Source organism: Schistocerca gregaria, chromosome 10, assembly GCF_023897955.1.
Source record: "Schistocerca gregaria isolate iqSchGreg1 chromosome 10, iqSchGreg1.2, whole genome shotgun sequence".
NCBI classification, from domain to species: Eukaryota; Metazoa; Arthropoda; class Insecta; order Orthoptera; family Acrididae; genus Schistocerca; species Schistocerca gregaria.
This window is the reverse complement of record NC_064929.1, coordinates 119,092,103-119,119,477: the sequence shown is the minus strand read 5'-3', so window position 1 is coordinate 119,119,477 and position 27,375 is coordinate 119,092,103. Positions and strand designations below refer to the sequence as shown.

The 27,375-nt window shown below is 44.3% G+C and overlaps 1 protein-coding gene across 1 annotated transcript in view; it reads left to right on the top strand.

Annotated features, from left to right (window-relative positions):
* The window catches only part of LOC126293450 (uncharacterized), an 807,495-nt gene that overhangs the window by 640,320 nt on the left and 139,800 nt on the right, over window positions 1-27,375 (top strand). The window contains exons 6-9 of the mRNA XM_049986682.1: window positions 1,232-1,529; window positions 3,384-3,563; window positions 15,880-16,130; window positions 25,829-26,079. Of these exons, the coding sequence (XP_049842639.1) occupies window positions 1,232-1,529; window positions 3,384-3,563; window positions 15,880-16,130; window positions 25,829-26,079 (980 nt within the window). The remainder of the gene's footprint in view (window positions 1-1,231; window positions 1,530-3,383; window positions 3,564-15,879; window positions 16,131-25,828; window positions 26,080-27,375) is intronic.

Sequence of the window (27,375 nt, the reverse complement as noted above, 5' to 3'; positions counted from 1 at the left end):
GCCATCTGGTCCTGGTGATTTGTTCTCAGCCCCCTTGTTGAACGCATCTACCATCTCTTCTGTGGTGATTGCAGACATCATGGACGTTCACTCCACTATGGTGGGGCTCAGATCTGGGGAAGGATGGAAATCATCAGTAATTGGCGTTGCCATTGGTTTATAAAATTGGCGATAATGTTCAGCGAAGGGAGACACCACTGATGTAGTAATATAACTATAACCCCATCTGGAGTATTCGGCTGTGAAAAATAATTGACAGTTTATATGAAGACAGTAACTGTTCTCGAAAGAACAGCTACTGCAGACGACCGTGCAGCTTTTCCCTAGGAATAAATGATGACTAACTGAAACTCTCAGCTGCTCAGGTGTTGTTGATATACCTCGATGTGGACAGTTGAAAATGTGTTCCCTGACCGGTACTCGAACCCGGGATAGAGCGTCTGAGATTCAAGCACACCGCGCGGGTTTAGCTGAGTGGTCAAAGGCCCTGCAGTCATGGACTTTGCTGCTGGTCCCGGCAGAGGTTCGAGTCCTCCCTCGGGCATGGGTGTGTGTGTTTGTCCTTAGCATAATTTAGGTTAAGTAGTGTGTAAGCTTAGGGACTGATGACCATAGCAGTTAAGTCCCATAAGATTTCACACACATTTGAACATTTTGCCGGCACAGTAGCTCAGTGTGTTCGGTCGGAGGACTAGTTTCCCTCTGTAATTAAAAAAAAAAACTGAGTTAATCGAACAACTACAAACTTGAACGGATGTCTTACGACTTCAGCGCCAAGCAGATGCAATGAACAACATGGGAAAAAAAGGCAGGAGATCCCTGGTTCGAGTCCCAGTCAGGGCACACACTTTCAGCTGTCCGCATCAAAGTATATCAACAACACCTGTCGGCAACTGAGGGTTTCAGTTAGTAGTCATTTAACTGACAGTTATTTATAACAGTTAAAAATAATGGATATAAAAAATATATTTAACTGTGATAACAGTTACTCCAAAATAATCGTTTGGCTCACGTCTAATGTGTGCAGGCGTTCTAGCTGGCCGCGGTGGTCTAGCGGTTCTAGGCGCTCAGTCCGGAATGGCGTGACTGCTACGGTCGCAGGTTCGAATCCTGCCTCGGGCACGGATGTGTGTGATGTCCTTAGGTTAGTTAGGTTTAAGTACTTCTAGGGGACTGATGACCACAGATGTTAAGTCCCATAGTGCTCAGTGCCATGTGAAACATTTTGCAGGCGTTCTCGGACGAGGAGTGCTCCGGGCAGCCGCTACTGACGCGCGCCCTAGAACGGCGACTGCTCTCCTACTTGCTGGCCGTGCAGAGGGCGTGCAGCCGCATGGCGCTGAGCGCGGGCGGCGCTGGCCTGCCGCCGGAGGCGGCGTCTGGGGGCGGCGTTGGATCCGGGGGCGGCGACGGAGGCGGAGGCGGCGCCAGTGCGGGCCCGTGCGTTGTGGCTCGCGGCATGGGGCTCGTGCTGGCCGTGCAGAACCGGAGAGCCTTCTTCTACGTCTACCTGCTGCGCCCACAGCAAGGTGCGTGGCTGTTACTTTTACAGCAGAGCGTCGATTATCATAGGCAATTGGGGGACATGGGTGTTCGGAAAACTGGTTTGTTCGGATAATCGAATTGTACATGTTTATTTGCCAAAAAGAAGTACTGTACAGTAAATTTATTCATAAAAACAGGCATCTCTTTTAGTATTACAAAGTAACATACAAAGGCAACTTCAGTAGGAATATATAGTATGTGGCACAGTTTATTAAACAAAAATATACAGGGTGAGTCACCTAACGTTACCGCTGGATATATTTCGTAAACCACGTCAAATACTGGCGAACCGATTCCACAGACCGAACGTGAGGAGAGGGGCTGTGTAGTTGTTTAATACAAACCATACAAAAATACACGGAAGTATGTTTTTTAACACAAGCCTATGTTTTTTTAATGGAACCACGTTAGCTTTGTTAGCACATCTGAACATATAAACAAATACGTAATCAGTGCCATTTGTTGCATTGTAAAATGTTAATTACATCCGGACATATTGTAACCTAAAGTTGACGCTTAGTACCACTCCTCCGCTATTCGATCGTGTGCAGCGGAGAGCACTGCAACATACATCGCGTTTCTACAGAATGATCTGCCAACGTTGCTCGAAAATGTTCCACTGGAAACGCGTCGAGTTATGTGGTATCAGCATAATGGAGCACCTGCACATTCCGCAATTAACACTAGGCTGACCCTTGACAGGATGTTCGACGGGCGTTTCACAGGACGTGGAGGACGCATAAATTGGCCAGCCCGTTCTCCTGATCTTACACTTCTGGACTTCTTTCTGTGGGGCACGTTAAAAAAAAAATGTGTACTATGATGTGCCTACAACCCCAGAGGATATGTAACAACATATTGTTGCAGCCTGCGGCGACATTACACCAGGTGTACTGCGGCGTGTACGAGATTCATTACGCCAGAGATTGCAGTTGTGTGGAGCAAATGATGGCCACCACATTGAACATCTATTGGCCTGACATGTCGGGACACACAAACGAAACATCATCATCGCAACTAATTTGAAGCATACATCTCTAAAACACATCTTATCCCAGTTTCTTCTTCGGCCTTTTCCCCACAGTCCATCATTCACTTTCACACAAAGCTGTCCTACAGATGCAGAATCTCATTACTTTGACCGTCTGGTGTCAGAAGGTGCAGAAGTTGTATGTGCGCCAGAAGGTACGGACCTGGATGCCCACTAGGGGCCTGCGCTCCAAGCCTTCTGTACCATGTGAAATCTCCAGGCAATCGCATTTCCTGCTGTCACGTATGTGGGCAGCCGTGTGGGGCTACCCCAGGCCGGAAGAGCGGTGGACTGTGCCGCTGCCAGCCCTCCCCTCCCCACGGCAGGGGAATGAACTAACAACAAAGAAAGAAAAAGCTACCCTAGCAGTACTCGCCATAGTTCCCGTATGTATCTCAGCTCTACTGCAGTTCCATTTCCCTGTATTGAGATACCTAATGTCGTTGGACTGCTCCTACATTGTTGCTATCTCGCTGTGCTTATTACCTCAGTTCTTACTCGCTTGCCTCGTGTTCCACCCTGGTCGGCCGTACTGTCTGTAGTTCCCCTAACTTTTCGTCTGTCCTGTCTGTTCATTGTTAGCGATACGTCCAGCGGCTCCCCTCCATTGTCTGCCGTGCACCACTCGCTGGTCACTCGCAGCTATAACAGTTCCTCAAACCGAAGCTTAATGTTCATATTAGTAGCCTGGAACGAGCTTGTCTCCAATTTAATAAGTAACTGGGTCTTTGAAAAGCTGGATGTTTAATGCTGTCAGTACTTCCTGGGTCTGTCTGAGTGCACACAGTAACGTGAGGTGCTCCTACAGGCGCCAGTGATGGGGAAGAGAGCGACAGCGACGGCGGAGGCGGCTTCCACGTCCACATCGTGGGGCCCGGGGGCGACTTCGGCTCTGCCGTCATCCCGACCAGCGGCATCACGCCCGCGCTCGTCGTCACAGACGTCGACGCCGACGGCTCCGAGGTGCATGCCTCAGCCGCTCCTCGAGGTAAGTGGTGGGAGCAGAGCGAACAACTGTCACGTGTCGGAGAAGGTAAAACCATTGTCAGACTGAGAATGGACAAGTCAGTAAGCATCAGGTGGAGATACAGAAAAATGAGAGCAAGCAAAAGCGATGGTATGAGTGTGTGGGAGGTGAAATAGGTGGAAGAGTAGGTGAAGTTTTTTTTTCTGACTGATTTGATGCTGCCCGCCACATATTCCTCTCCTGTGCTACTCTCTTCATCTCAGAGTAGCATGTGCAACCTACGTCCTCAATTATTTCCTTGGTGCGTTCCCATCTCTGCTTTCCTCTACTGTCCCTTCTCTTTATCAGTGCTTTCCACATATTCCTTTTCTATTCTGTGCAGAAACTATACAGTCCTCAGGATTAAACCAAATTGCCAATGAACAAAGAACCACCAAGCTAACATGGACGCATTATAAGAAGAAGTGCATTTCGACAGATGCAAAATTAAGGCACTATACAAGAGTGATTCTTCCAGAAGCAATCTATGCAGCTGAAACAATGGGAATTGATGGTCATTTATAAATTGAGGAAATAGAAAAGCAGGAAAGAAAAATTCTCAGGAAGATTTACGGCCCAATCAACAAAAATGGCATTTGGATGAAGAGACCACAAAACGAACTCTATCGAAAGATCAACATAGTAACAGATCAAATCAGAAAGCGCCGAGCCAAATTTTATACACACATCTACAGGATGGAAGACTCCGGAACAGCAAAGAAATTATTCAACCTTTTTTTTTTTTTTTTTGGTCATCAGTCTACTGACTGGTTTGATGCGGTCCGCCACGAATTCCTTTCCTGTGCTAACCTCTTCATCTCAGAGTAGCACTTGCAACCTATGTCCTCAATTATTTGCTTGACGTATTCCAATCTCTGTCTTCCTCTACAGTTTTTGCCCTCTACAGCTCCCTCTAGTACCATGGAAGTCATTCCCTCATGTCTTAGCAGATGTCCTATCATCCTGACCCTTCTCCTTATCAGTGTTTTCCACATATTCCTTTCCTCTCCGATTCTGCTTAGAACCTCCTCATTCCTTACCTTAATCTGTCCACCTGACTTTCAACATTCGTCTGTAGCACCACATCTCAAATACTTCCATTCTCTTCTGTTCCGATTTACCAACAGTCCACGTTTCACTACGATACTATGCTGTACTCCAGACGTACAGTCTCAGAAATTTCTTCCTCAAATTAAGGCCGATATTTGATATTAGTAGACTTCTCTTGGCCAGGAATGCCCTTTTGTCAGAGAATTCAATGTTCCAAACCCACAGTGTTAAGAGTGTGTTGAGAATACCAGCATTCTGGAATTACCTCTTAACATGCATAATGCAGTGGCTCTCAGCCTTCACATAATGGCTGAGACCAGGACAATTTGCATATAGCTGTCAGTGCTAACAAAGAAGCATCACTGCATGAAATAACCACAGAAATCAATCTGGGATATACAATGAATGTATCTGTTAGTACAGTGTGGTGAAATTTGGTGTTAGTGGGCTGTGGCAGCATGACATCACCTGTGGCACTTCTCCTGGACCCATGACCGTATCAACTGGACCCTACATGATTGGAAAATCATGGTTGGGCAGATGAGTACCAGTTTCAGTTGGTAAGAGTTGGTGGTAGGCTTTGGTGTGGTGCTGACCCCATGAAGCCTTAGACCCAACTTCTCAACAAGGTATTATACAAGCTGTTGGTGGCTCCATAATGGTGGCTGCTGTGTTTACATCGAATGAACTGCGAGCTTTGGTCCAACTAAATCGATCGTTGTCTGAAAATGGTTATGTTGAGCTACTTTTCAGGTGATTCATGTGAAAATGTCTCTGATGTGATTATGGCCACATGACAGGAGTAATAGGCTTTGAACATAGAATGGGAACTGGAGCTAGAAGCATGACACATTTGATTCTGGAAATTGTTAGGGACTTCACTGTTCTGAGATCCTCAGTGTGAAGAATGTGCTGAGAATAGCAAATTTCAGGCATTACCTGTCATCGCAGACAATGCAGTGGCCAATGGCCTCCACTTAATGATCGAGAGCAATGGCATTTGCATAGAGTTGCCACTGCTAACAGACAAGCAACACTTCATTAAATAATTGCAGAAATTAAAGTGGGGCATACAAGTGTGGCAAAATTTGACATTAATAGGCTACGGCAGCTGTCAGCCAATGTGAGGGCCTGTGCTAACAGCAAGTCATCACGTACAGTGCTACTCTATTTTTGATGTCCTCTTTGATCCATCCGTCATTGGTTATTTGACAGCCTAGTTGGCGGAATTCCTTAACTTCATCTAATTCGTGACCATCAATCCTGATGTTATGTTTCTCGCTGTTCTCATTCCTACTACTTCTCATTACCTCAGTCTTTCTTCGATTTACTCTCAATCTATACACTGTACTCATTACACTGTTAATTCCGTTCAGCAGATCATTTAATTCTTCTTCACTTTCACTTAGGATAGGTCATGAGCGAATTGTATCATTGATATCCTTTCATCTTAAATTTTAATTCCACTCTTGAATCTTTCTTTTATTTCCATCATTGCTTCCTCGATGTACAGATTGAACAGCAGGGGTGAAAGGCTACGTCCTTATCTTACAACCTTTCACTGTGAGCACATCGCTCTTGATCATCCACACTTATTATACCCTTTTGACTGTTGTACATATTCTATATTACCCGTCTCTCCCTACAGCTTACCCCTACTTCTCTCAGAATTTCGTAAATCTGCACCACTTTACATGATCGAACGCTTTTTCCAGGTCAACAAATCCTACTGACATGTCTTGATTTTTCTGTAGTCTTGCTTGCATTATCAACCGCAACATCAGAATTGCCTCTCTCGTTCCTTTACCTTTCCTACAGCCAAACTGATCGTCACCTAGCACTCCGCCTTCAGACCACGAGTGGCCTACCGGGACCATCCGACCGCCGTGTCATCCTCCGAGGAGGATGCGGATAGGAGGCGTGTGGGGTCAGCACACTGCTCTCCTGGTCGTTATGGTGGTATTCTTGACCTAAGCCGCTACTATTCGGTCGAGTAGCTCCTCAATGGACATCACGAGGCTGAGTGCACCCAGAAAAATGGCAACAGCTCATGGTGGCTGGATGGTCACCCATCCAAGTGCCGGCCACTCCCGACAGCACTTAACTTCGGCGATCTCACGGGAACCTGTGTATCCACTGCGGTAAGGCCGTTGCCGATCGTCACCTAGCGCATCCTCGATTTTTTTTCCATTCTCGCACTTGTCACCTCTTGCCCTCTTCGGAATTGTGTGAATGATGCAATTCCGAAAGTCAGATGGTATGTCGCCAGACTCATATATTCTACACACCAACGTGAATAGTCCTTTTTTGCCACTTCCCCCAATGATTTTAGAAATTCTGATGGAATGTTATCTATCCCTGCTGCTTTATTTGATCTTAAGTCCTCCAAAGCTCTGTTAAATTCTGATTCCAGTACTGGATCCCCTCTCTCTTCTAAATCAACTCCTGTTTCTTCTTCTATCACATCAGACAAATCTTTCCCCTCATACAGGCTTTCAATGTATTCTTTCCACCTATCTGCTCTCTCCTCTGCATTAAACAATGGTATTCCCGTTGCTCTCTTAATGTTGTCACTCTTGTTTTTAATGTCACCAAACGTTGTTTTGACCTTCCTGTATGCTGAGTCTGTCCTTCTGACAATAATTATTTTTCGATGTCTACACATTTTTCCTGCAGCCATTTCGTCTTAGCTTCCCTGTACTTCCTATTTATTTCATTACTCAGAGACTTGTGTTTCTCTTTTCCTCAGTTTCTGGGACATTTTTGTACTTCCTCCTTTCGTCGATCAATTGAAGTATTTCTTTTGTTACCCATGGTTTCTTCGCAGTTAGCTTCTTTGTACCTATGTTTCCCTTCCCCACTTCTGTGCTGGCCCTTTTTAGAGATGTCCATTCCACTTCATCTGTACTGCCTACTGAGCTATTCCTTATTGCTGTATCTATACCCTTATAGAACTTCAACCATATGTCGTCATTCCTTAGTACTTCCGTGTCTCACTTCTTTGCGTATTGATTCTTCCTTGCTAATGTCTTAAACTTCAGCCTACTCTTCATCACTACTATGTTATGATCTGAGTCTATGTCTGCTCCTGGGTATGCCTTACAATCCAGTATCTGATTTCGGAATCTTTGTCTGACCATGATGTAATGTAACTGAATTCGTCCCGTATCATCTGGCCTTTCCAAGTATACCTCCTTCTCTTGTGATTCTTGAACAGAGTACTCGCTATTACTAGCAGAAACATGTTACAGAAGTCAATTAGTCTTTCTCCTCTCTCATTACTTTTCCCAAGCCGATATCCTTTGCAACCTTTTCTTCTTCTCCTTCCCCTACAACTGCATTCCAGTCTCCCATGACTATTAGATTTTCATATCCCTTTACACACTGGATTACCCATTCAATATCCTCACACACTTTCTCTATCTCTTCATGTTTAGCTTGCGACGTCGGCATGTATACCTGAACTATTGTTGTCGGTGTTGGTTTGCTGTCGATTCTGATAAGAACAACACTATCACAGAACTGCTCACAGTAACACACTCTCTGCCCTGTCTCCTATACATAACGCATCCTACGCCTGTCGTACCATTTTTGGCTTCTGCTGCTGATATTACGCTATACTCGTTGTTGTTGTTCTCTTCAGTCCAGAGACTGGTTTGATGCAGGTCTCCATGCTACTCTATCCTGTGCAAACTTCTTCATCTCCCAGTACCTACTGCAACCTACATCCTTCCGAATCTGCTTAGTGGATTCATCTATTGGTCTCCCTCTACGATTTTATCCTCCACGCTGCCCTCCAATACTAAATTGGTGATGCCTTGGTGCCTCAGAACATCTCCTACCAACCGAACCCTTCTTCTAGTCAAGTTATGCCACAAATTTCTCTTCTCCCCAATTCCATTCAATACCTCGCAGATATGTGATTTGCCCATCTAATCTTCACCATTCTTCTGTAGCACCACATTTCGAAAGCTTCTATTCTGTTGTCCAAACTATTTATCGTCCATGCTTCACTTCCACACATGGCTACACTCCATACAAATACTTTCAGAAACTTCTTGACACTTAAATCTATACTCGATGTTAACAAATTTCTCTTCTTCAGAAACGCTTTCCTTGCCATTGCCAGTCTACATTTTATATCCTCTCTACTTAGGCCATCATTAGTTATTTTGCTCCCCAAATAGCAAAACTCCTTTAGTACTTTAAATGTCTCACTTCCTCGTTGTGCTTTTGTTGACGTTCACTCTATACTCATCTGACGAAAAATCCTTGTCTTCTTTCCACTTCACTTCACTGACCCCCTACTATATATACATAGATTGAGCCTAAGGTGAGGTTAAGAATGAGGCAAACAGTGTGTGTGTATGTGTGTGTGTTTGTGTGTGTGTGTGTGTGTGTGTGTGTGTGTAAATGAGTGAGAGAGTGAGAAGGAGACAAAGAGTGAATGAGGGAGCGAATTTGGAGAAAGGTGTAGGGAGACGAAGACCAAGTGAGTGAGTGAGGGAGCAAGTTTCGAGATAGGTGTAGGGAGATAGCGAGACGAAACGAATTAGAATAAGAATATTTCCAAGGAGAAAATAAAGGGGGGAGTGTGTAGAACACATACACATATGCACCAAGTTGAAAAGTAGTTGAAAGATTAAATAAGAAACGTTGAAAACTTACAGTCAGGGACTAAAAACCTGGCCAAGAGATAGATTATGTTCATACATTCTACGTGGTGTACCATAACTGACAGCAAAACTTGGTACTTGTACAAGTATATGATAGTGGACGCAAGAGTGTTTCGGTTATGAACATCCTATTCCAGAAAGCCTTGCGCGGTAGCCGCGCGGTCTTGGGCGCCTTGCCACAGTTCGCGGGGTTTTCCCGATCGAAGGTTCGAGTCCTCCCTCGATCGTGGGTGTTGTCCTCAGTGTATGTTAGTTTAATTTAGATTAAGTAGTGTGTAATCCTAGGGACCGATGACCTCCGCAGTTTGGTCGCATAGGAACTTACCACCACCACCATCGAAAGGTGCTTTCATCAAGTTGGCCCCAAAAAGAGTACAGCATCACTGAGTTCCACCGTAAGGGATCACCAACGACAGGAAAGTTCAAAGCCGTGCCTGCGAAGTTCAAGATATCGTGCTCATGGACGTCATGCCCAAAAGCAACACCACAAATTCTGCAATGTACTGCGACACTGAAAGCACGAATTCGAAATTTTCGTTTAGACATGGCACAGCCTCTCTTTCAGCACTAAAATGCCAGATCGCAGACGAGCGCTGCGACATTTCCAAGATGCTGTAAAATGAATGTGCGCAACGGAAAATAATAAACGCTAAAATGATGATTCGGCTCTGTCTGACTACCTCCTGAAGCAGATCTTAAGTTCTCTTAATGGACTTTAACATTTAAACTACAACCTAAATATAAATGAATGATTAAGGCAACTAATACTACTAAATGATAAACGTTGTTCCTGCTTATATATTTACTGTAGATTAAAAAAAAAACCTTTATATTACTAAGTTTGCATTTCCTAAGTAAAATTACTAATTAATTGCCCAACTCTGCCCATTATTTTATGACTGCACGATCTAATTTCAATAACGCGAAATGACTGACCTCATCTGCGTACCAAACACTAGAAGACACTACTTTCAAAGATGATCTACTGTGGTGTGGAACCTCAGTAGAAATAATCTAACGTGATCACAGCTATTTAGCTTTTATAGCCCTAATAAGCCGAAGCAATTTGCGATATCACTGTATGTACTGCGTCCGGTGCGTCGAAGTGATGGTTCTCGTACTCGTCTACGACGATGGAAGAACTCCAGACACAAATAAACTCTTTCAAACACTAGGGTGGCAGAAGGCGGTCCTATGACTATAGTTCAGTTCTTTTATCTTGGCGGCTCGCACATGCCCGCCCAGACGCAGGAGATTGCTGCGTTGCCAGCTGTACGCGCCAAGAGAAGCAGCGCCATAGTATAGTATAGTTCGCAAACTTAGGTTTAGGGGGTAGCGCGCAGTTTATGAAGTAAAGCCACCGCAGCCGCATTAACCCTTTCGCTGCTACAGAGATGTGCTCCCCGCATTCCGCGCTGTGCGCGATTTTGCCATCATCGCACTGGTCGCCTGTTCAGACATATGGTGTTTCAACTGCTTTGACACACTTTATCATTCGATTTCACAAAAACTAATTGGCCCAAACATTTGATTTTTACACATCTCCTTGACTGATACCTTCCCCCCCCCCCCCTCCCCCCCCATAAATGACTTAATTTTGTTTCGCAGTTCAACGCAGTTATTGTGCAGCATTAGATGTAGTAAACCATTGCACGAAATTTTGAAGAGTTTCCAGAGGTATTAGTACATAGCGTATACTTTCCGTATGGTCCATTTTAGTTGCCACTAGAAATTTCAAAAAATTGCATTCAAACGAATAAAATTCATGAAGTAAGACACTTCGATATTGTTTTTAAACAAAGAAAATATTATGCACCTAGCAAGTTTTGAACTCAGAACGCTTCCTCTAGCAGCCATACACTTTCTTTTTTGCAGACGCTCTAGCCTTTTTTTTAATAGGTGGGGGAGGGCGAGGATAGGCAGAGTGATCAGGGGTCGTAACCCGAGGCCTGGTCACAGTGTCCCCCTCGTCCATCAAGGAATCAGGGATGGGAAGGGGAAATCTTTTGTGGGAATCATTATTTATTTATTTTTACTTACTGTTTTTCATACAAAGTTAATGTGGTTTTACTTTATACCACAACAAAAACAAATGTATCTAGCACCGCATCGTGCTCTGAGTAAAAAAAAAAATAAACAATATCTCGGTACGTTCCTACACCGAGGTAATGTATATGGGAAAAAAAGAGTGCTTCATGCAGAAGGGTGTGTCGCTACTCTCCTTACGCTTCATCATCCAGGTACGTCTTCACGTATATCATGTTGTTCCACCGAGAATCGAACTTAGTCTTGTCAGCTCACTCAGTAGGTGTCTTCTCCTACCTGTTGATGATCCAGCTGCGTGGAGGGTCGCGTAGGGCACTCCCTAAGTAATTAGAAAAATACAGTCTGTATTTTGGGTTCCGTACGATCTTGCAATGACGTTCTTGTAGGTAGTTCCAAAAGTCGAATACATCTTTAGGTCCATCGTGAAATAAGTAGTGTACCGCATGCTCACGGATCCACGTGACAGCGTTGGTCTTGGGGCGCGGGAAATACTGTTGATCCGGAAATAGTAGAAACCGAGGTGTAATGTGTTCCAGAGTCACTCGTAGAAAATACGACAAAATTTGTCGCACCAAGCGCCACACGTCTTCCGCCGCGCCACATGTGAGACGGTGTTCGTCCGTGTCTGGCATTCCGCAGTCTACGCAGAGAGGCGATTCCGCCATGTTTATCTTGTGGAGGCGTGATCGGCTGATCTGTTTACCATTGACTGTGATGTACCATGTGGATCGGACGGCTGTGTCCAGTGTAACCGCGTGAATCGTCTTCCACACCACCCTCCAATTAACCTAAGGGCTATTGGTCTCCACGATGTTTGGTGGGCGCCTCTGCTGTAGGACATGATGTATATCCCGCGCCGACGCCTGTTTCGTCGGTGATACTGCGATACGGACATAGCTGTGTTCAATGCAAAAGTTCCCGAAGTAGTAGAAGGGTGGGGGTATGTCTTGCGTCGTCAGTGGGGGCATAATGGAGGGCGGAGCTGAGGACTCCAACAGCAAACCTGTCAAACTTTCCGGGTGGTGGAGCCACAGCTTGATGTGTGAGCTGACATACAGGGCCACAGCTCTGTCGTGGACATGGACTAGACCAAGACCTCCCCTTTCTGGGGGAAGCGTCAGTGACTCATAACTGACTTTGAAGAGCATGCCTGTACTGACGTAGGCTCCGAATGCCGCTAATAGACGCCGAGCCATCAGTAACGGTATTGGGAGAACACGCTTTGTGTGGAAGGCGCGATGCGAGGTAAACATTGACGAAGTGTGTCCTTTGGAGAATGTCCAGGGTCCGCAGACGAAGGTTGAAGATCTGGACCCGAATTTGTTGTAATAAGCGGCGGTAGTTAAGAGCCGCAGTGCGCCGTATGTCGTGCCACGAAGCTGTAGGGGTTCGACACACGCTGGGGTCAACCCGTCGCCTATGGCCATGGCGACGGATTTGGCGACGTTGAGACAGCTGCCGGAAGCCACACCGTACGTGGTAATCCATTCTAGTGCTCTGTTGACATTGTCGTGATTGCGGAACACGAGAACCAGGTCGTCTGCATATGCTGTACAGCGAAATGTGACGTCACGTACGGCAAGACCGGTGAGGCGTTGACGGAGGCCACAGAGGAGCGGTTCCAGCGCCAGAGCATATAGGAACGTCGACAAGGGGCAGCCTTGACGCACGGAGCGGAAAATCGGGAGGGACTGCGAGAGACGCACTTTGGAAGTCGCCCCTCGGAGGAGGCGCATCACGACGTCTGTGAATTGCTGTGGGTACTGCATATGCTGGAGGACGGACGATAGGTACGCGTGATCCACTCGATCAAAAGCTTGGCTAAAATCTAGTGATGCCAGCGCTCCCAGGATGCGGCGTGCCCTGGCTAGGGCTATTAAGTCACGCATTCTACAGTGACGATGTCAACAAACTTGTCTGTTGTTGGCAGAAATGTTCAGAAATAAATACTAGGGCCATTAAGTAAGTAACATAACACATTTTTCTCAGAAAGCATTTTCGTTTCATTCAGGATTCCGATACAGCATGTTGTTCGCTGCTCTTTTGGCTACAAAACCATGTTTTTCAACATATTCTCCATTCCATACGGTGACCTTACACCACATTACTGGCAGGTTGTGTATGCCTGCACGATACCACAATACTGGTTGATGTTGGAGCCAACGTCTTAGTGCATCAATAATCTCCCCATCATCCACTTACTGCGGATTCCTTTAGAACTACTGACGGCCTTGGGAGAGCCAGTCCTGACAAAACTCTACCATCTTGTGAGCGAGATGTATGAGACAGGCGAAATTCCCTCAGGCTTCAAGAAGAATATAATAATTCCAATCCCCAAGGAAAGCAGGGGTGGACAGATGTGTAAATTTATCAGTTTAATAAGTCACAGCTGCAAAATACTAATGTGAATTCATTACAGATGAATGGAAAAACTGATAGAAGCCGACCTCGGGGAAGATCAGTTTGGATTCCATAGAAATGTTGGAACACGTGAGGCAATACTGACCCTACGACTTATCTTAGAAGAAAGATTAAGGAAAGGCAAACCTACGTTTCTAGCATTTGTAGACTTAGAGAAAGGTTTTGACAATGTTGACTGGAATACTCTCTTTCAAATTCTGAAGGTGGTAGGGGTAAAATAAAGGGAGCGAAAGGCTATTTACAATTTGTACAGAAAGCAGATGGCAGTTATAACAATCGAGGGGTATGAAAGGGGAGCAGTAGTTGGGAAGGGAGTGAGACAGGTTTGTAGCCTATCCCCGATGTTATTCAATCTGTATATTGAGCAAGCAGTAAAGGAAACAAAAGAAAAGTTCAGAGTAGGAATTAAAATCCATGGAGAAGAAATAAAAACTCTGAGGTTCGCCGATGACATTGTAATTCTGTCATGTCAGAGGCAGCAAAGATTTGGAAGAGTAGTTGAACGGAATGGACAGTGCCTTGAAAGGATTGTGGTGTGCGTACTGTAAGACCTTCGGTACACACACCATCAGATTATTTGACTTGTCACTCTAACGAAGTAGGCGAGCTACAGCAATATATGGCATGGTCTTAACATGACGTGTTTATCTTCTGCCGTTAGGTCAGACGATAGAAATGACACTTGCACGCTCTGAGTAGCAGATTGACGGTCACCAACTTTAAACAGAACTTGATTAATTTTCACAAACATTTATTTAAATAATAAGAAGCGTAGACATTACGTAACTTGATACTGGATGCTGTTTACAATTGACAATCTGAAGTTCCTTTGGTTGGCACGTTAATCTTATTCTCACATATCTCTGATACCTGAGAAAGTGTCTATTCATTTATCTTCATGGCTATGTACAGGAATAAGGTAATCTTATTAGGCGCATACTGAAACTTGACTATAGACTGGTACAGACTAGTACAGACTGGTGCATACAAATGCAGACTGGTACAGACTAATGAAGACTGATTAATCGGAGGTCCGTACACTTGTTAGAATATCTAGTGCGTTCATGTATCACTGCACGAGTGTGATCTGCGAGGAGATAAGGTTCTACGTTAGCAACGATCTCATTGGCCGCGTTCCATATTAATAAGCGGATGGGTGGAAGCAGAATTTGGTCCGTCTCTAAGGTAGCACTAACTCGTAGAGGTGGACGAGCGCTGCTCGTACGCTGTTGTGCTTAGCAGGGCGCGCTCTAGTGGGAAAGTTGTGTATGAGCTGATTATGCGGAACTATGTACACAACAAAGATGAACATCAACTAAATCAAAACGAGGATAATGGAATGTAATCGAATTAAATCGGGTGATGGTGGGGGTATTAGATTAGGAAATGATACACTTAAAGTAGTAAAGGAGTTTTGCTATTTAGGGGGCAAAATAACTGATGATGGTCAAAGTAGAGAGGATATAAAATGTAGACTGCCAATGACAAATAAAGCATTTCTGAAGAAGAAAAATTTGTTAACATCGAGTATAGATTTAAATGTCAGGAAGCCGTTTCTGAAAGTATTTGTTTGGAGTGTAGCCATGTATCGAAGTGAAACGTGGACGATAAATAGTTTAGACAAGAAGAGAATGGAAACTTTCGAAATGTGGTGCTACAGAAGAATGCTGAAGATTAGATGGGTAGATCATATAACTAATGAAGAGGTATAGAGTAGCATTGGGGAGAGGAGGAGCTTGTGGCACAACATGACTAGAAGAAGGGATCGGTTGGTAGGACATGTTCTGAGACATCGAGGGATCACCTGTTTAGTATTGGAGGTCAGCGTGGAGGGTAAAAATCGTACAGGGAGATCAAGAGATGAATTCAGCAAGCAGATTCAGAAGGATGAGACTGCAGTACGTACTGGGAGATGAAGAAGCTTGCACAGGATAGAGTGGCATGGAGAGCTGCATCAGACCAGTCTCAGGACTGAAGACCTCAACAACAACAGTGATTAGCAGCAGTACGACTCCACCTCATGCCAGCCAAATGTTCTCGGCCAGTACACGGTGAGGCGGGCCTGCCACTGTGCGAGGTTTGAGCGGAGGGCGGCCTGTTTTCAGGGTACACACAGCAGCAGCGGGCGCCGACCAGGTCACGAAGGGGCCTGCGGAGGCGGGGCGCCGCCCCCAGGACCAGCGTGTCGCTGCCCGGCTGGCCGCCGCGACGCCCCCACGCCGCAACCACCGCCCCCGCCGCCCCCGGGCAGGCCATCCAGCTGGACTACCGACCGGTGCCCGCGACCGCCTCCAGCCCCGCCGCCGCAGTCTGCGTCAGTTACACGCCACGCAGCCCCGGACCGCACCAGCTGTCGGTGAGCGCCACTCTAGTCCGATTAAAATTACTTGACTGTCGACACTTCCCGCGTCGGGGCTGGTTTCCTCCATTCAGAGCACTCAGCGTCCGAACCGTTAGGACTTTGCCAAACTGCCACAACAATTGATTAGTAAACAGTTTTTGATGTTGCTAAGCTGGACTCATACAAAAAATTTTAAAGGAACACACCCAAAAAAAAATTTGACTGTATTATTATTTATTTAATTACGACCCACGTTTCGGCTTGTTATGTCATTTTCAAGTGACTGTTTATGTATGAGATTTTCACTCTGCAGTGGAGTGTGCGCTGATATGAAACTTCCTGACAGATTAAAACTGTGTGCTGGGCCGAGACTCGAACGCAGGTCCTTTGCCTTCCGCGGGCATGTGCTCTACCAACTGTGCTACCCAAGCACGACTCACGCCCCGTCCTCACAGGTTCACTTCTGCCAGTATATCGTCTCCTACCTTCCAAACTTTACAGAAGCTCTCCTGCGAACCTTGCAGAACTAGCACACCTGAAAGAAAGGATATTGCAGAGACATGGCTTAGCCTGGGGGATGTTTCCAGAATGGGATTTTCACTGTGCAGCGGAGTGTGTGCTAATATGAAACTTCCTGACAGGAAGTTTCGACTGTTTATGTCATCAAGCTCAAAATTGGCCATAAATTAATGCCAGATGTGAAAAATACATAATAGTGCTAGCACATTATATTTAATAACGACGGTATAATTTAATGAAACAAATTTATTAAAAAGTGATTTACTTTGGTATTTTAAAAGAACACACCCAAAAAAATTTCACTGTATTATTGTTTATTTAATTACGACCCAGGTTTTGGCTTTTTATCCCATTTTCAAGTGACTGTTTTTGTCATTAACATATGTTGCAGGACATCAAACAGAAATTGGCCATAAATTAACGCCAGATGTGAAAAATAAATAATAGTGGTAGCACATTATATTTCATAAAACAAGTTTAATTTGGTGTAATTTAATAAAATAAATGTAATAAAAAGGTTTACTTTGACAATGAATTTATTTTATTAAATTTCATAAAAACAGGTTAACGTTGGTATATACCAAAGTAAGTCTGTTTTCAGAATGAGATTTTCACTCTGCAGCGGAGTGTGCGCTGATATGAAACTTCCTGGCAGATTAAAACTGTGTGCCGGAACGAGACTCGAACTCGGGGCCTTTGCTTTTCGCGGACAAGTGCTCTACCAAACTTTTTTTTATTAAATACGTTATAAATGGTAGATATAAAACATAAAAACAAGTGCTCTATCAAACCTGTTTTTATTCAATACGTTATAAATGGTAAAAATAAAATATAAAAACAATATAAAAGTATTAAATATAAAAACAGGTTTACTTTGTTATTTACATCTGGCATTTCGTGCAGAGTGAATTTTTTTCGTAATTTATGACCAATTTTGAACTTGATGTTCTGTGATACATGTTAGCGACATAAACTCAGTCACAAGAAAATGGCATAAAATGTGAAAACCTGGGTCGTAATTAAATAAACAATAATACAGTCAAATGGCGGTGTGTTCATTTAAGAATTGATACTTTATTTTTATTCATTGTTTTGCAGTGTTTCGTCCGCGACTGTTTTACTTTCGTAAAATGACGAACATGCCGCCTTCAGTCACAAGTTGCGTTTATTTACTGCACTATGCATTTCGAGCCCTGGAGGCTCCCCTTCAGGTGCTTTTTTAGTGATTTACATCAGGTTTTTTAGTTGTTTTCCTGTTGATATTACATTTTTATGTTACAACATGGTATATTGTAGATATAAGTTTAACAGCGCTAATAATATGAAACTAACTTACAGTTTAACATTGTATGAGGTTTGCTTGTGTTGAGCAGTTGGTATACACAATACACATCTTTAATTTTGCAGTACATACTAGGATATATACATAGTCACACACTTTTTTGCACACTGTAGTAGCAGAACGTAAACATGCCAAAGATTCTCGTTCATACAGATGTTCTACTTCTAAATATAATGGATTTTCTTGTTTCGCAGAAGGTAACATGATATGGTACTACTAGTACACAGGTATTATTAAAATAATTATTTGGAACCATGTTGTAGGTTGTTAGCTGTTTGTACTATTATAGATTTGATTCCTCAGGAAAAAAATAAACTTTTAAAGGTGTAGAAAATATTGTGGCTGTTAAACTCTGTTCACTCAACAAGTTTTCGGAATATTTTTCTTTGTGTAGCACTATTTCTAACTGTTCTAGTAGACTAAGTTTTTTACTGTTGGATTCTGTGTGAAGTAGAGTTAGGCAGTTGCGGATGTCGTCAAGTCTGTGTTTATTAATATACATGTGGTTAGCTACTGTAGATTTTTCAAAATGGTTTAGTCGAAAGGCGTCGATGAGTTCTTTATAATGTATGTAGAAGGTTCTTGTAGTTTTCCTATGTATTCTTGTTTATTTAATTACGACCTAGATTTCGGCTTTTTATCCCATTTTCAAGTGACTGTTTATGTCATTAACATATGTTGCAGGACATCAAGCCCAAAATTTGCCATAAATTAACGCCAGATATGAAAAATAAATAAGAGTGGTAGCACATTATATTTAATAACAACAGGTTTACTTTGGTATAATTAAATAAAATAAATTTAAAAAAAGGTTTACTTTGGAATTGAATTTATTTTATTAAATTTCTTAAAAACAGGTTGACTTTGGTATACACCAAAGTAAACCTGTTTTTATTAAATACGTTGTAAGTGGTAAACAGAAAATATAAAAACAATATAAAAATATTAAATATAAAAACATGTTTACTTTGTTATTTACATCTGGCATTTCGTGCAGAGTGAATTTGTTTCCTTAATTTATGACCAATTTTGAGCTGCAATGTATGTTAACGACATAAACTCAGTCACAAGAAAACAGCATTAAAGGCCAAAACCTGGGTCCTAATTAAATAAACAATAATACAGTCAAATGGCAGTTTGTTCATTTAAGAATTGATAAATTCACCTCCAATTCATTGTCCATTTTACTTTCTTGATGTGTTTGGATTCAGAATCCGGTCTGGCTCTTTTATCCCGTATTTCATCTCATGTGATAACCACACCAAAAACAACAAACACACACACACACACACACACACACACACACACACACACACACACACACACACACACACACAAAATAATGTTAAAGAAATACACACATTTCAAACACAGCATTAGCGAAACCTTAGTGGACCCTCTTGCACAAGAAGTAATTCAGATATTACAGTCACAGAGATCAGCTTACGTTAAAAAGCTTCGCATGCCATTGTGTGAAGTCAAATTATAAAAGGCTGCAGTTTGTCATTGCAACTGGGCCACCAGAGTCATCAATATAGATACATCAGTGTGTGTGGTGTTTCGGCGTAGGTGTTGGTGCCGAAGCTACCTGTGTAGCAGACTACAGGTTCGAATATTATCATATATCCCGAATTCAGTTTTTTTTATTTCTAAATCTAATCGGAAGACTTTGATTATAGTTATATTCAATTAATTCGTTTAAATATAATTTTTTTTATTTCTAATACTTTGCTAAGTCACTTTCATCATCTTATAGACTTTGTTACTTGTTCTTATTTTTGTTCCTATTATTCTGTTTTCTTTTGAAATTGCCTGTGTCACCTATTATCCGCAACAAAATGCCAAGCAGGCCTGCTCGTCGGGTGGTAAGTCAGAGTCAGCTAATGTAACCAGCATGATGACAGTTTAAGCAGTGGCAGAGCACAGGAACACGTGAACACCCTAATTTTTGACACCTTGCGGATGTGTTTTCTTTTCCATTGTGAACCTTGGATTTACTTTCAAAACCTTTTCTTAACAATTTAATTTATTTACTAGCGATTCATCAAGAACATTTACACATATAATCACACTATGTGAGGGTGGAAGTAGTTTCCAGTTGGTAACTGATGAAACAAATTAAATTTTAACAAATGGAAATTTTATTCCTAAAAACATTTTTTTTTAAAAAAAAACATATTTAAAATTATAATCAGAAAGCACCCTGTAAATATCAAGTTACAATTCATACAGAGGCTGAAATAACAATTTATTTTTTATAGTATGAGCTTTCGGGCTGAGAACCTTGCCGCTCCCTTTTGACACGGCCATAGTCACGACCGCTCACAACAACCTCTGAAAGATTACACTGGTGCAAATCTGCAACACACCAGATTACTTTAAACTAAAAATTTTAACAATTCACACTAACACATAAACTATACACCCCATAAGAGGGATGGAAATCGTACAAAACACTCACATTAAAAATTATTTGCCACCGAAAGTGTAACTTGTTTTTAAGAACTCCTACCATGGAAGGGTGGCAACTTTATATACTAAAATTACCATTTAAATAATAACCCATGAAATGCAGTCTTACATAAAATATACAAGCCGGCCGCGGTGGCCTCGCGGTTCTAGGCGCGCATCCGGAACCGTGCGACTGCTACGGTCGCAGGTTCGAATCCTGCCTCGGGCATGGATGTGTGTGATGTCCTTAGGTTAGTTAGGTGTAAGTAGTTCTAAGTTCTAGGGGACTGATGACCACAGCAGTTGAGTCCCATAGTGCTCAGAGCCAAAATATACAAGGTTAAACCAAACATGCTCTATATTACACATATGCCGCCTCTCAAGATGATAGGCAAGATAAAAACATATTTCAGGAATTAGGCCTTTACACCTTAAGCAATAAATTCGTTAACACCGAATCCGACAAACATGACAGAGGCAGCTATTAACGTACGGCAGACCGACAGACGGACACTAACTGCCTAACAAATGCGAACGGGAGACAGACGAGCAAGCTGGGGACGAGAGATTAACCAAGAAAACAAGTAGAATTTAACAAGTAAATAAAACAACATATCACGAATCACGCAACTTCTAATACACTGCGATGTCTGGTGAAGACCCAGCGCAGCGCCCCCAACATGCTCTCCCGAACCGTCCACAGCCAGCCGCTTCAACGTAACGCAGGAAGGCGCGCCCATCTCCCGTGTCACGGCGTCGCAGCTCGCCCCGGCCAGACCGATGTCGTGGGTTGACTCCTGTTGCTCTCGTGTCGGCCGCGAAGCCACTACCCCTCGCTATACGGCGCGGCCCACTGGAGTCACGTGGTGACCTCACATGCGCCGACGCTCAAGGCGGACAAGTCATCTCGTGTCTCAGTGCGCGACCGACCAACCCATCGATCCAACCGCCAATGCCCACTGCCTGAGCAAACTCGAGCAGACTGGTGGCCTAACACATACTGGCACTCCGAACGACAGACAGACACTGACTGCCCCACACTGACCCTGCTTAACAATTGACCAACTGGCGAGCTCATAGAGCCCCTTAAATGCACGTCAGCAGGCAACGTTTCCCCTTTCCCACCAGATGGCGGCACAAAAGCTGCGATTGCCACAGCAGCGCCACCGCCAGAAACGGAGGGCGACTGCTTCACACAACGCGCTGCGGCGCGCTCTTCAAAGCAGCACGTTTTACCGCGGCTCACATTGTCAGTTGTTAAAAGTAACGTAGATGCGATAACCTTAAGCACACAGCAGTAAATCTACCGCACTGTGTTACATTGCTGCTCTAGACTTCGCGAAACTTGGCACCAGGGTCTCGAGCACACCTTCAGTTTTGAAGAGCTTTTGCGCATGCCCCACTGGCGTGACGTAATTTCCTTATGGGCCAAATAGAAATTGATTTGATAGACGATGTGCACAGTTCGTGGCATGCATAACTAGCCTCGACCAATTAACTACAAGTTTACATCAATGCGTGTACGTTGTAGCACACTGCAGCGGACTTTTATCCCCGTTAACTTGGCATAAATCGCGCTAGACGATATCACACTCCTCAGATATGCCAATTCACTCACTAGATAGTAAAATTAGATATGATGAGTCAAATGAAAACCTTAAATATTTTTTTAAATATTATATATTGTGCAGAAGTGGTACGAAGCTGTATCACTTTTCAACATAATCTCCCCCACGCTCAATTAAAGTACTCCATTGCTCACAAAGTGCATAAATTCCTTTAGAAAAAAATGCTTTTGGTAGTCCGCGCAATCACTCGTGCACCGCGTGGCGTACCTCTTCACCAGAACGGAAATTCTTTCCTCCCATTGTGTCTTTGAGTGGTCCAAACATATGGAAATCACTTGGGGCGAGGTCTGGTGAGTATGGTGGATGAGGAAGGCACTCAAAATGCAGGTCTGTGATTGTTGCAACTGTTGTACAGGCAGTGTGGGGCCTTGCATTGTCATGTTGGAAAAGGACACCTGCTGACAGCAATCCACGCTGCAGATGATTTTTTAGGAGATCTGTGTATGATTCACTGGTGACAGTCGTCCCTCTAGGCATGTAATGCTCCAAAATGACGCCTTTTTCGTCCCAAAAGTGAGTCAGCAGAATCTTCCCTGCTTACGGTTCTGTTCGAAACTTCTTTGGTTTTGGTGATGGGGAATGTCGCCATTCCATGCTCGCTCTCTTCGTTTCCGGTTGGTGGAAGTGAACCCAGGTTTCGTCTCCAGTAACGATTCTTGCAAGCAAGCCATCACCTTCTCGTTCAAAGCGCCGAAGAAGCCCTTCACAAGCATCGACACGTCATTCTCTCATTTCAGGAGTCAGCTGCTGTGGCACCCATCTTGCCGACACTTTGTGAAACTGGAGCACATCTTCCACAATGTGGTGTGCTGACACATGACTGATCTGTAAACATGCTGCAATGTCATTCAGAGTCACTCAGCGGTTTCCCTTCACTACGGCTTCAACTGCTGCGATGTTCTGTGGAGTCACAACTCGTTGTGCCTGACCTGGACGAGGAGCATCTTCCACTAGTCACACCATTTGCGAACTTCCTACTCCATTCGTAGACTTGCTGCGGTGACAAACATGCATCACCGTACTGAACCTCCATTCGTCGATGAATTTCAGTAGGTTTCACACTTCACAAAGCAAACACCGAATTACAGAACGCTGTTCTTCCCTGGTGCAAGACGCAATTGGGGCGGCCATCTTTATACTGATACTGCGACGGTATGTGTGCATCTGCACTATGCTGCCACCTACAGCCCATTATGCACAATGTTTGTAGCACGCTTACCAACTTACAGGATATTGTTGTTGTTATGGTCTTCAGTCCTGAGACTGGTTTGATGCAGCTCTCCATGTAACTCTATCCTATGTAAGTTCCTCAGTTCCCAGTACTTACTGCAGCCTACATCATTCCGAACCTGCTTAATGTATTCATCTCTTGGTCTCCCTTTACGATTTGTACCCTCCACGCTGCGCTCCAGTACTAAATTGGTGATCCCTCGATGTCTCTGAACATGTCCTACCAACCGATCCCTTCTTCTAGTCAAGTTGTACCACAGGCTCCTCTTCTCCCCAATCCTATTCAATACCTTCTCATTAGTTATGTGATCTACCCATCTAATCTTCAGCATTCTTCTATAGCACCACATTTCAAAACTTCTTTTCTCTTCTTGTCCATGTTTCACTTCCATACATGGCTACACCCCATACAGATACTTTCAGAAACGACTTCCTGATACATAAATCTATATTCGATGTTAAAAAATTTCTCTTCTTCAGAAACGCTTTCCTTGCCATTGCCAGTCTACATTTTATATCCTCTCTACTTCGACCATCAGTTAATTTGCTCCCCAAATAGCAAACCTCCTTTACTACTTACGTGTCTCATTTCCTAATCTAATTCCCTCAGCATCACCTGACTTAATTCGACTACATGCCATCATCCTTGTTTTGCTTTTGTTGATCTTCATCTTATATCCTCCTTTCAAGACGCTGTCCATTCCGTTCAACTGCTCTTCCATGTCCTTTGCTGTCTGACAGAATTACAATGTCATCGGCGAACCTCAAAGTTTTTATTTCTTCTCCATGGATTTTAATTCCTACTCCGAACTTTTCTTTTGCTTCCTTTACTGATTGCTCAGTGCACAGATAGAACAACATCGGGGATAGGCTACAATCCTGTCTCACTCCCTTCCCAACTACTGCTTCACTTTCATGTCCCTCGACTCTTATAACCGCCATCTGCTTTCTGTACAAATTGTAAGTAGCCTTTCACTCCCTGTATTTTACCCCTGCCACCTTCAGAATGTGAAAGAGAGTATTCCAGGCAACATTGTCAAATGCTTTCTCTAAGTCTGCAAATGCTAGAAACGTAGGTTTGATTTCCTTAATCTTTCTTCTAAGATACGTCATAGGATTAGGATTGCCTCACGTGGTCCAACACTTCTATGGAATCCAAACTGATCTCTCCCGAGGTCGGCTTCTACCAGTTTTTCCATTCGTCTGTAATGAATTCTTGTAGTATTTTGCAGCTGTGACTTATTAAACTGATAGTTCGGTAATTTTGACATCTGCCAACACCTGCTTTCTTTCAGATTGGAATTATTATATTCTTCTTGAAGTCTGAGGGTATTTCGCCTGTCTCATACATCTTGCTCACCAGATGGTAAAGTTTTGTCAGGACTGGCTCTCCCAAGGCCGTCAGTAGTTCCAGTGGAATGTTGTCTACTCCGGGGGCCTTGTTTCGACCCACGTCTTTCAGTGCTCTGTAAAACTCTTCGCGCAGTATCATATCTCCCATTTCTCTTCCATTTCGATAATATTTTCCTCAAGTACATCGCCCTTACAAGATAACGGCGCGAAATTTCGGTTTGTTATTACAAATTTAAAGTTTTCAGTTGACTCACCCTCGTATTTTAAAACCAAGTTAATGAAGTTGTAAAATTTTGAAGGCAATAAAAAACTTTTATTAGAGAGACGTTGTCTGCCCATACTACCCAGAACTTTGATGTATTCAAGGTATTGGCCTTCGGGCGTTGTCTGATGTTTTCCCGGGTAGCTATCCCAGCTAACGCCTGCGGGTCCATTACAACTGCAGCGATCGCGGAAAAATACAGTGTGTGCCCTTTGCGTCAGGCAACGGCCTTGCCTCAGTGGATACGCCGGATCGCGTCAGCTCACCGAAGGTAAGCGCTATCGGGCGTGGCCGGCCATGGGTGACCATCCGGTCTGCCATGCGCTGTTGCCATTTTTCTTGGTGCACTCAGCCTTGTGATGTCAACTGAGGAGCTACTCGACCGAATAGTAGCGGCTCCGGTCAAAGTAAACCATCATAACGATCGGGAGTGCGGTGTGCTGACCACACGCCTCTCCTATCCGCATCCTCCACTGAGGATGACACGGCGGTCGGATGGTCCCGATGGGCCACTTGTGGCCTGACGACAGAGTGCTTTTGCCTTCGCGTCAAGTTAACCCTTGTGCTCAAGACAGTGCAGCTGCAGTCTGCCCCTGGTAGCTGAGTGGTCAGACTCAATCCTAAGGGCCCGGGTTCGTTTCCCGGCTGGGTCGGAGATTTTCTCCGCTCAGGTACTGGGCGTTGTGTTGGTCCTAATCATCATCATTTCATCCTTATCGACGCGCAAGTCACCGAAGTGGCGTCAGGGTGGCACAGTAGCTCACCGTGTTAGGTCAGATGGTTAGCAGCCCTCTGTAATAAAAAAATGAGTTAATGGATCAACGACGAACTGAAACGGGTGTCTTGCGAAATCCGCCCCGGGCAGATGCAACGAACTAAAACGAACAAAAAGAGGTTAAAAAAATCACGGGCTCGCTTTGTCCCGCAGGTGATCTGGCGCGGCCGCCATGTCCCCGGCTCGCCGTTCCGCGTCTCGGTGGACGAGAGCGACGGCCGCAGCACGCCCCCGGCGGAGGCGCCGCGGCGCCTGGGGGCCGACGCCGCCGCCGACGCCGCCCCCGCCCTCGCCCGCCAGCGGCGGGTGCTGCTGCGCGTCGTCGATTTCGTGACCGACAAGAAGGTCCTGCTGGAGGACGGCCGCTTCGCGGAGATGACGCCGGCCCAGCAGCGCCTGCTCTGGTGAGTACCCACACCGCCACCTCTCACTGCACACACTGTCTAAGAGTTCCTTTGTGCTTACGATCACAAAATCACTGTACTTCTTCGAAACCGGTCTCCAACTGAATCACTATACAGCTAAAATCGCCTTTAAAAATGTTTCAAAACAGTGACTGTAGTATTTTTTCGGTGTTGCATTTACACGGAAGAGCCAAAGAAACTGGTACACCTGCCTAATATCGTGTAGGACCCCCGTGACCACGCAGAAGTGCCGCAACACTACACACCTCTGGCGTGCCACAGGGGAGTGTTATGGGACCATTGCTTTTCACAATATATGTAAATGACCTAGTAGATTGTGTCGGAAGTTCCATGCGGCTTTTCGCGTATGATGCTGTAGTATACAGAGAAGTTGCAGCATTAGAAAATTGTAGCCAAATTGCAGCGGATAGGCACTTGGTGCAGGGAGTGGCAACTGACCCTTAACATAGACAAATGTAATGTTTTGCGAATACATAGAAAGAAGGATCTTTTATTGTATGATTATATGATAGCGGAACAAACACTGGTAGCAGTTACTTCTGTAAAATATCTGGGAATATGCGTAAGGAACGATCTTAAGGGGAATGATCATATAACATTAATTGTTGGTAAGGCGGGTTGAGATTCATTGGGAGAGTCCTTAGATCCAAAGAAGAGCGGTGCGTTTCGTCGCAGGGTTATTTGGTAAGCGTGATTGCGTCACGGAGATGTTTAGCAAACTCGAGTGGCAGACTCTGCAAGAGAGGCGCTCTGCATCGCGGTGTAGCTTGCTGTTCAGGTTTCGAGAGGGTGCGTTTCTGGATGAGGTATTTAATATATTGCTTCCCCCTGCTTATACCTCCCGAGGAGATGACGAATGAATTGAAGTGGAATGATCATATAAAATTAATTGTTGGTAAGGCGGGTAGCAGGTTGAGATTCATTGGGAAAGTCCTTAGAAAATGTAGTCCATCAACAAAGGAGGTGGCTTACAAAACACTCGTACTACCTATACTTGAGTATTGCTCATCAGTGTGGGATCCGTACCAGCTCGGGTTGACGGAGGAGATAGAGAAGATCCAAAGAAGAGCGGCGCGTTTCGTCACAGGGTTATTTGGTAACCGTGATAGCGTTACGGAGATGTTTAGCAAACTCGAGTGGCAGACTCTGCAACAGAGGCGCTCTGCATCGCGGTGTAGCCTGATCGCCAGGTCTCGAGAGGGTGCGTTTCTGGATGAGGTATCGAATATACTGCTTCCCCCTACTTATACCTCCCGAGGAGATCACGAATGTAAA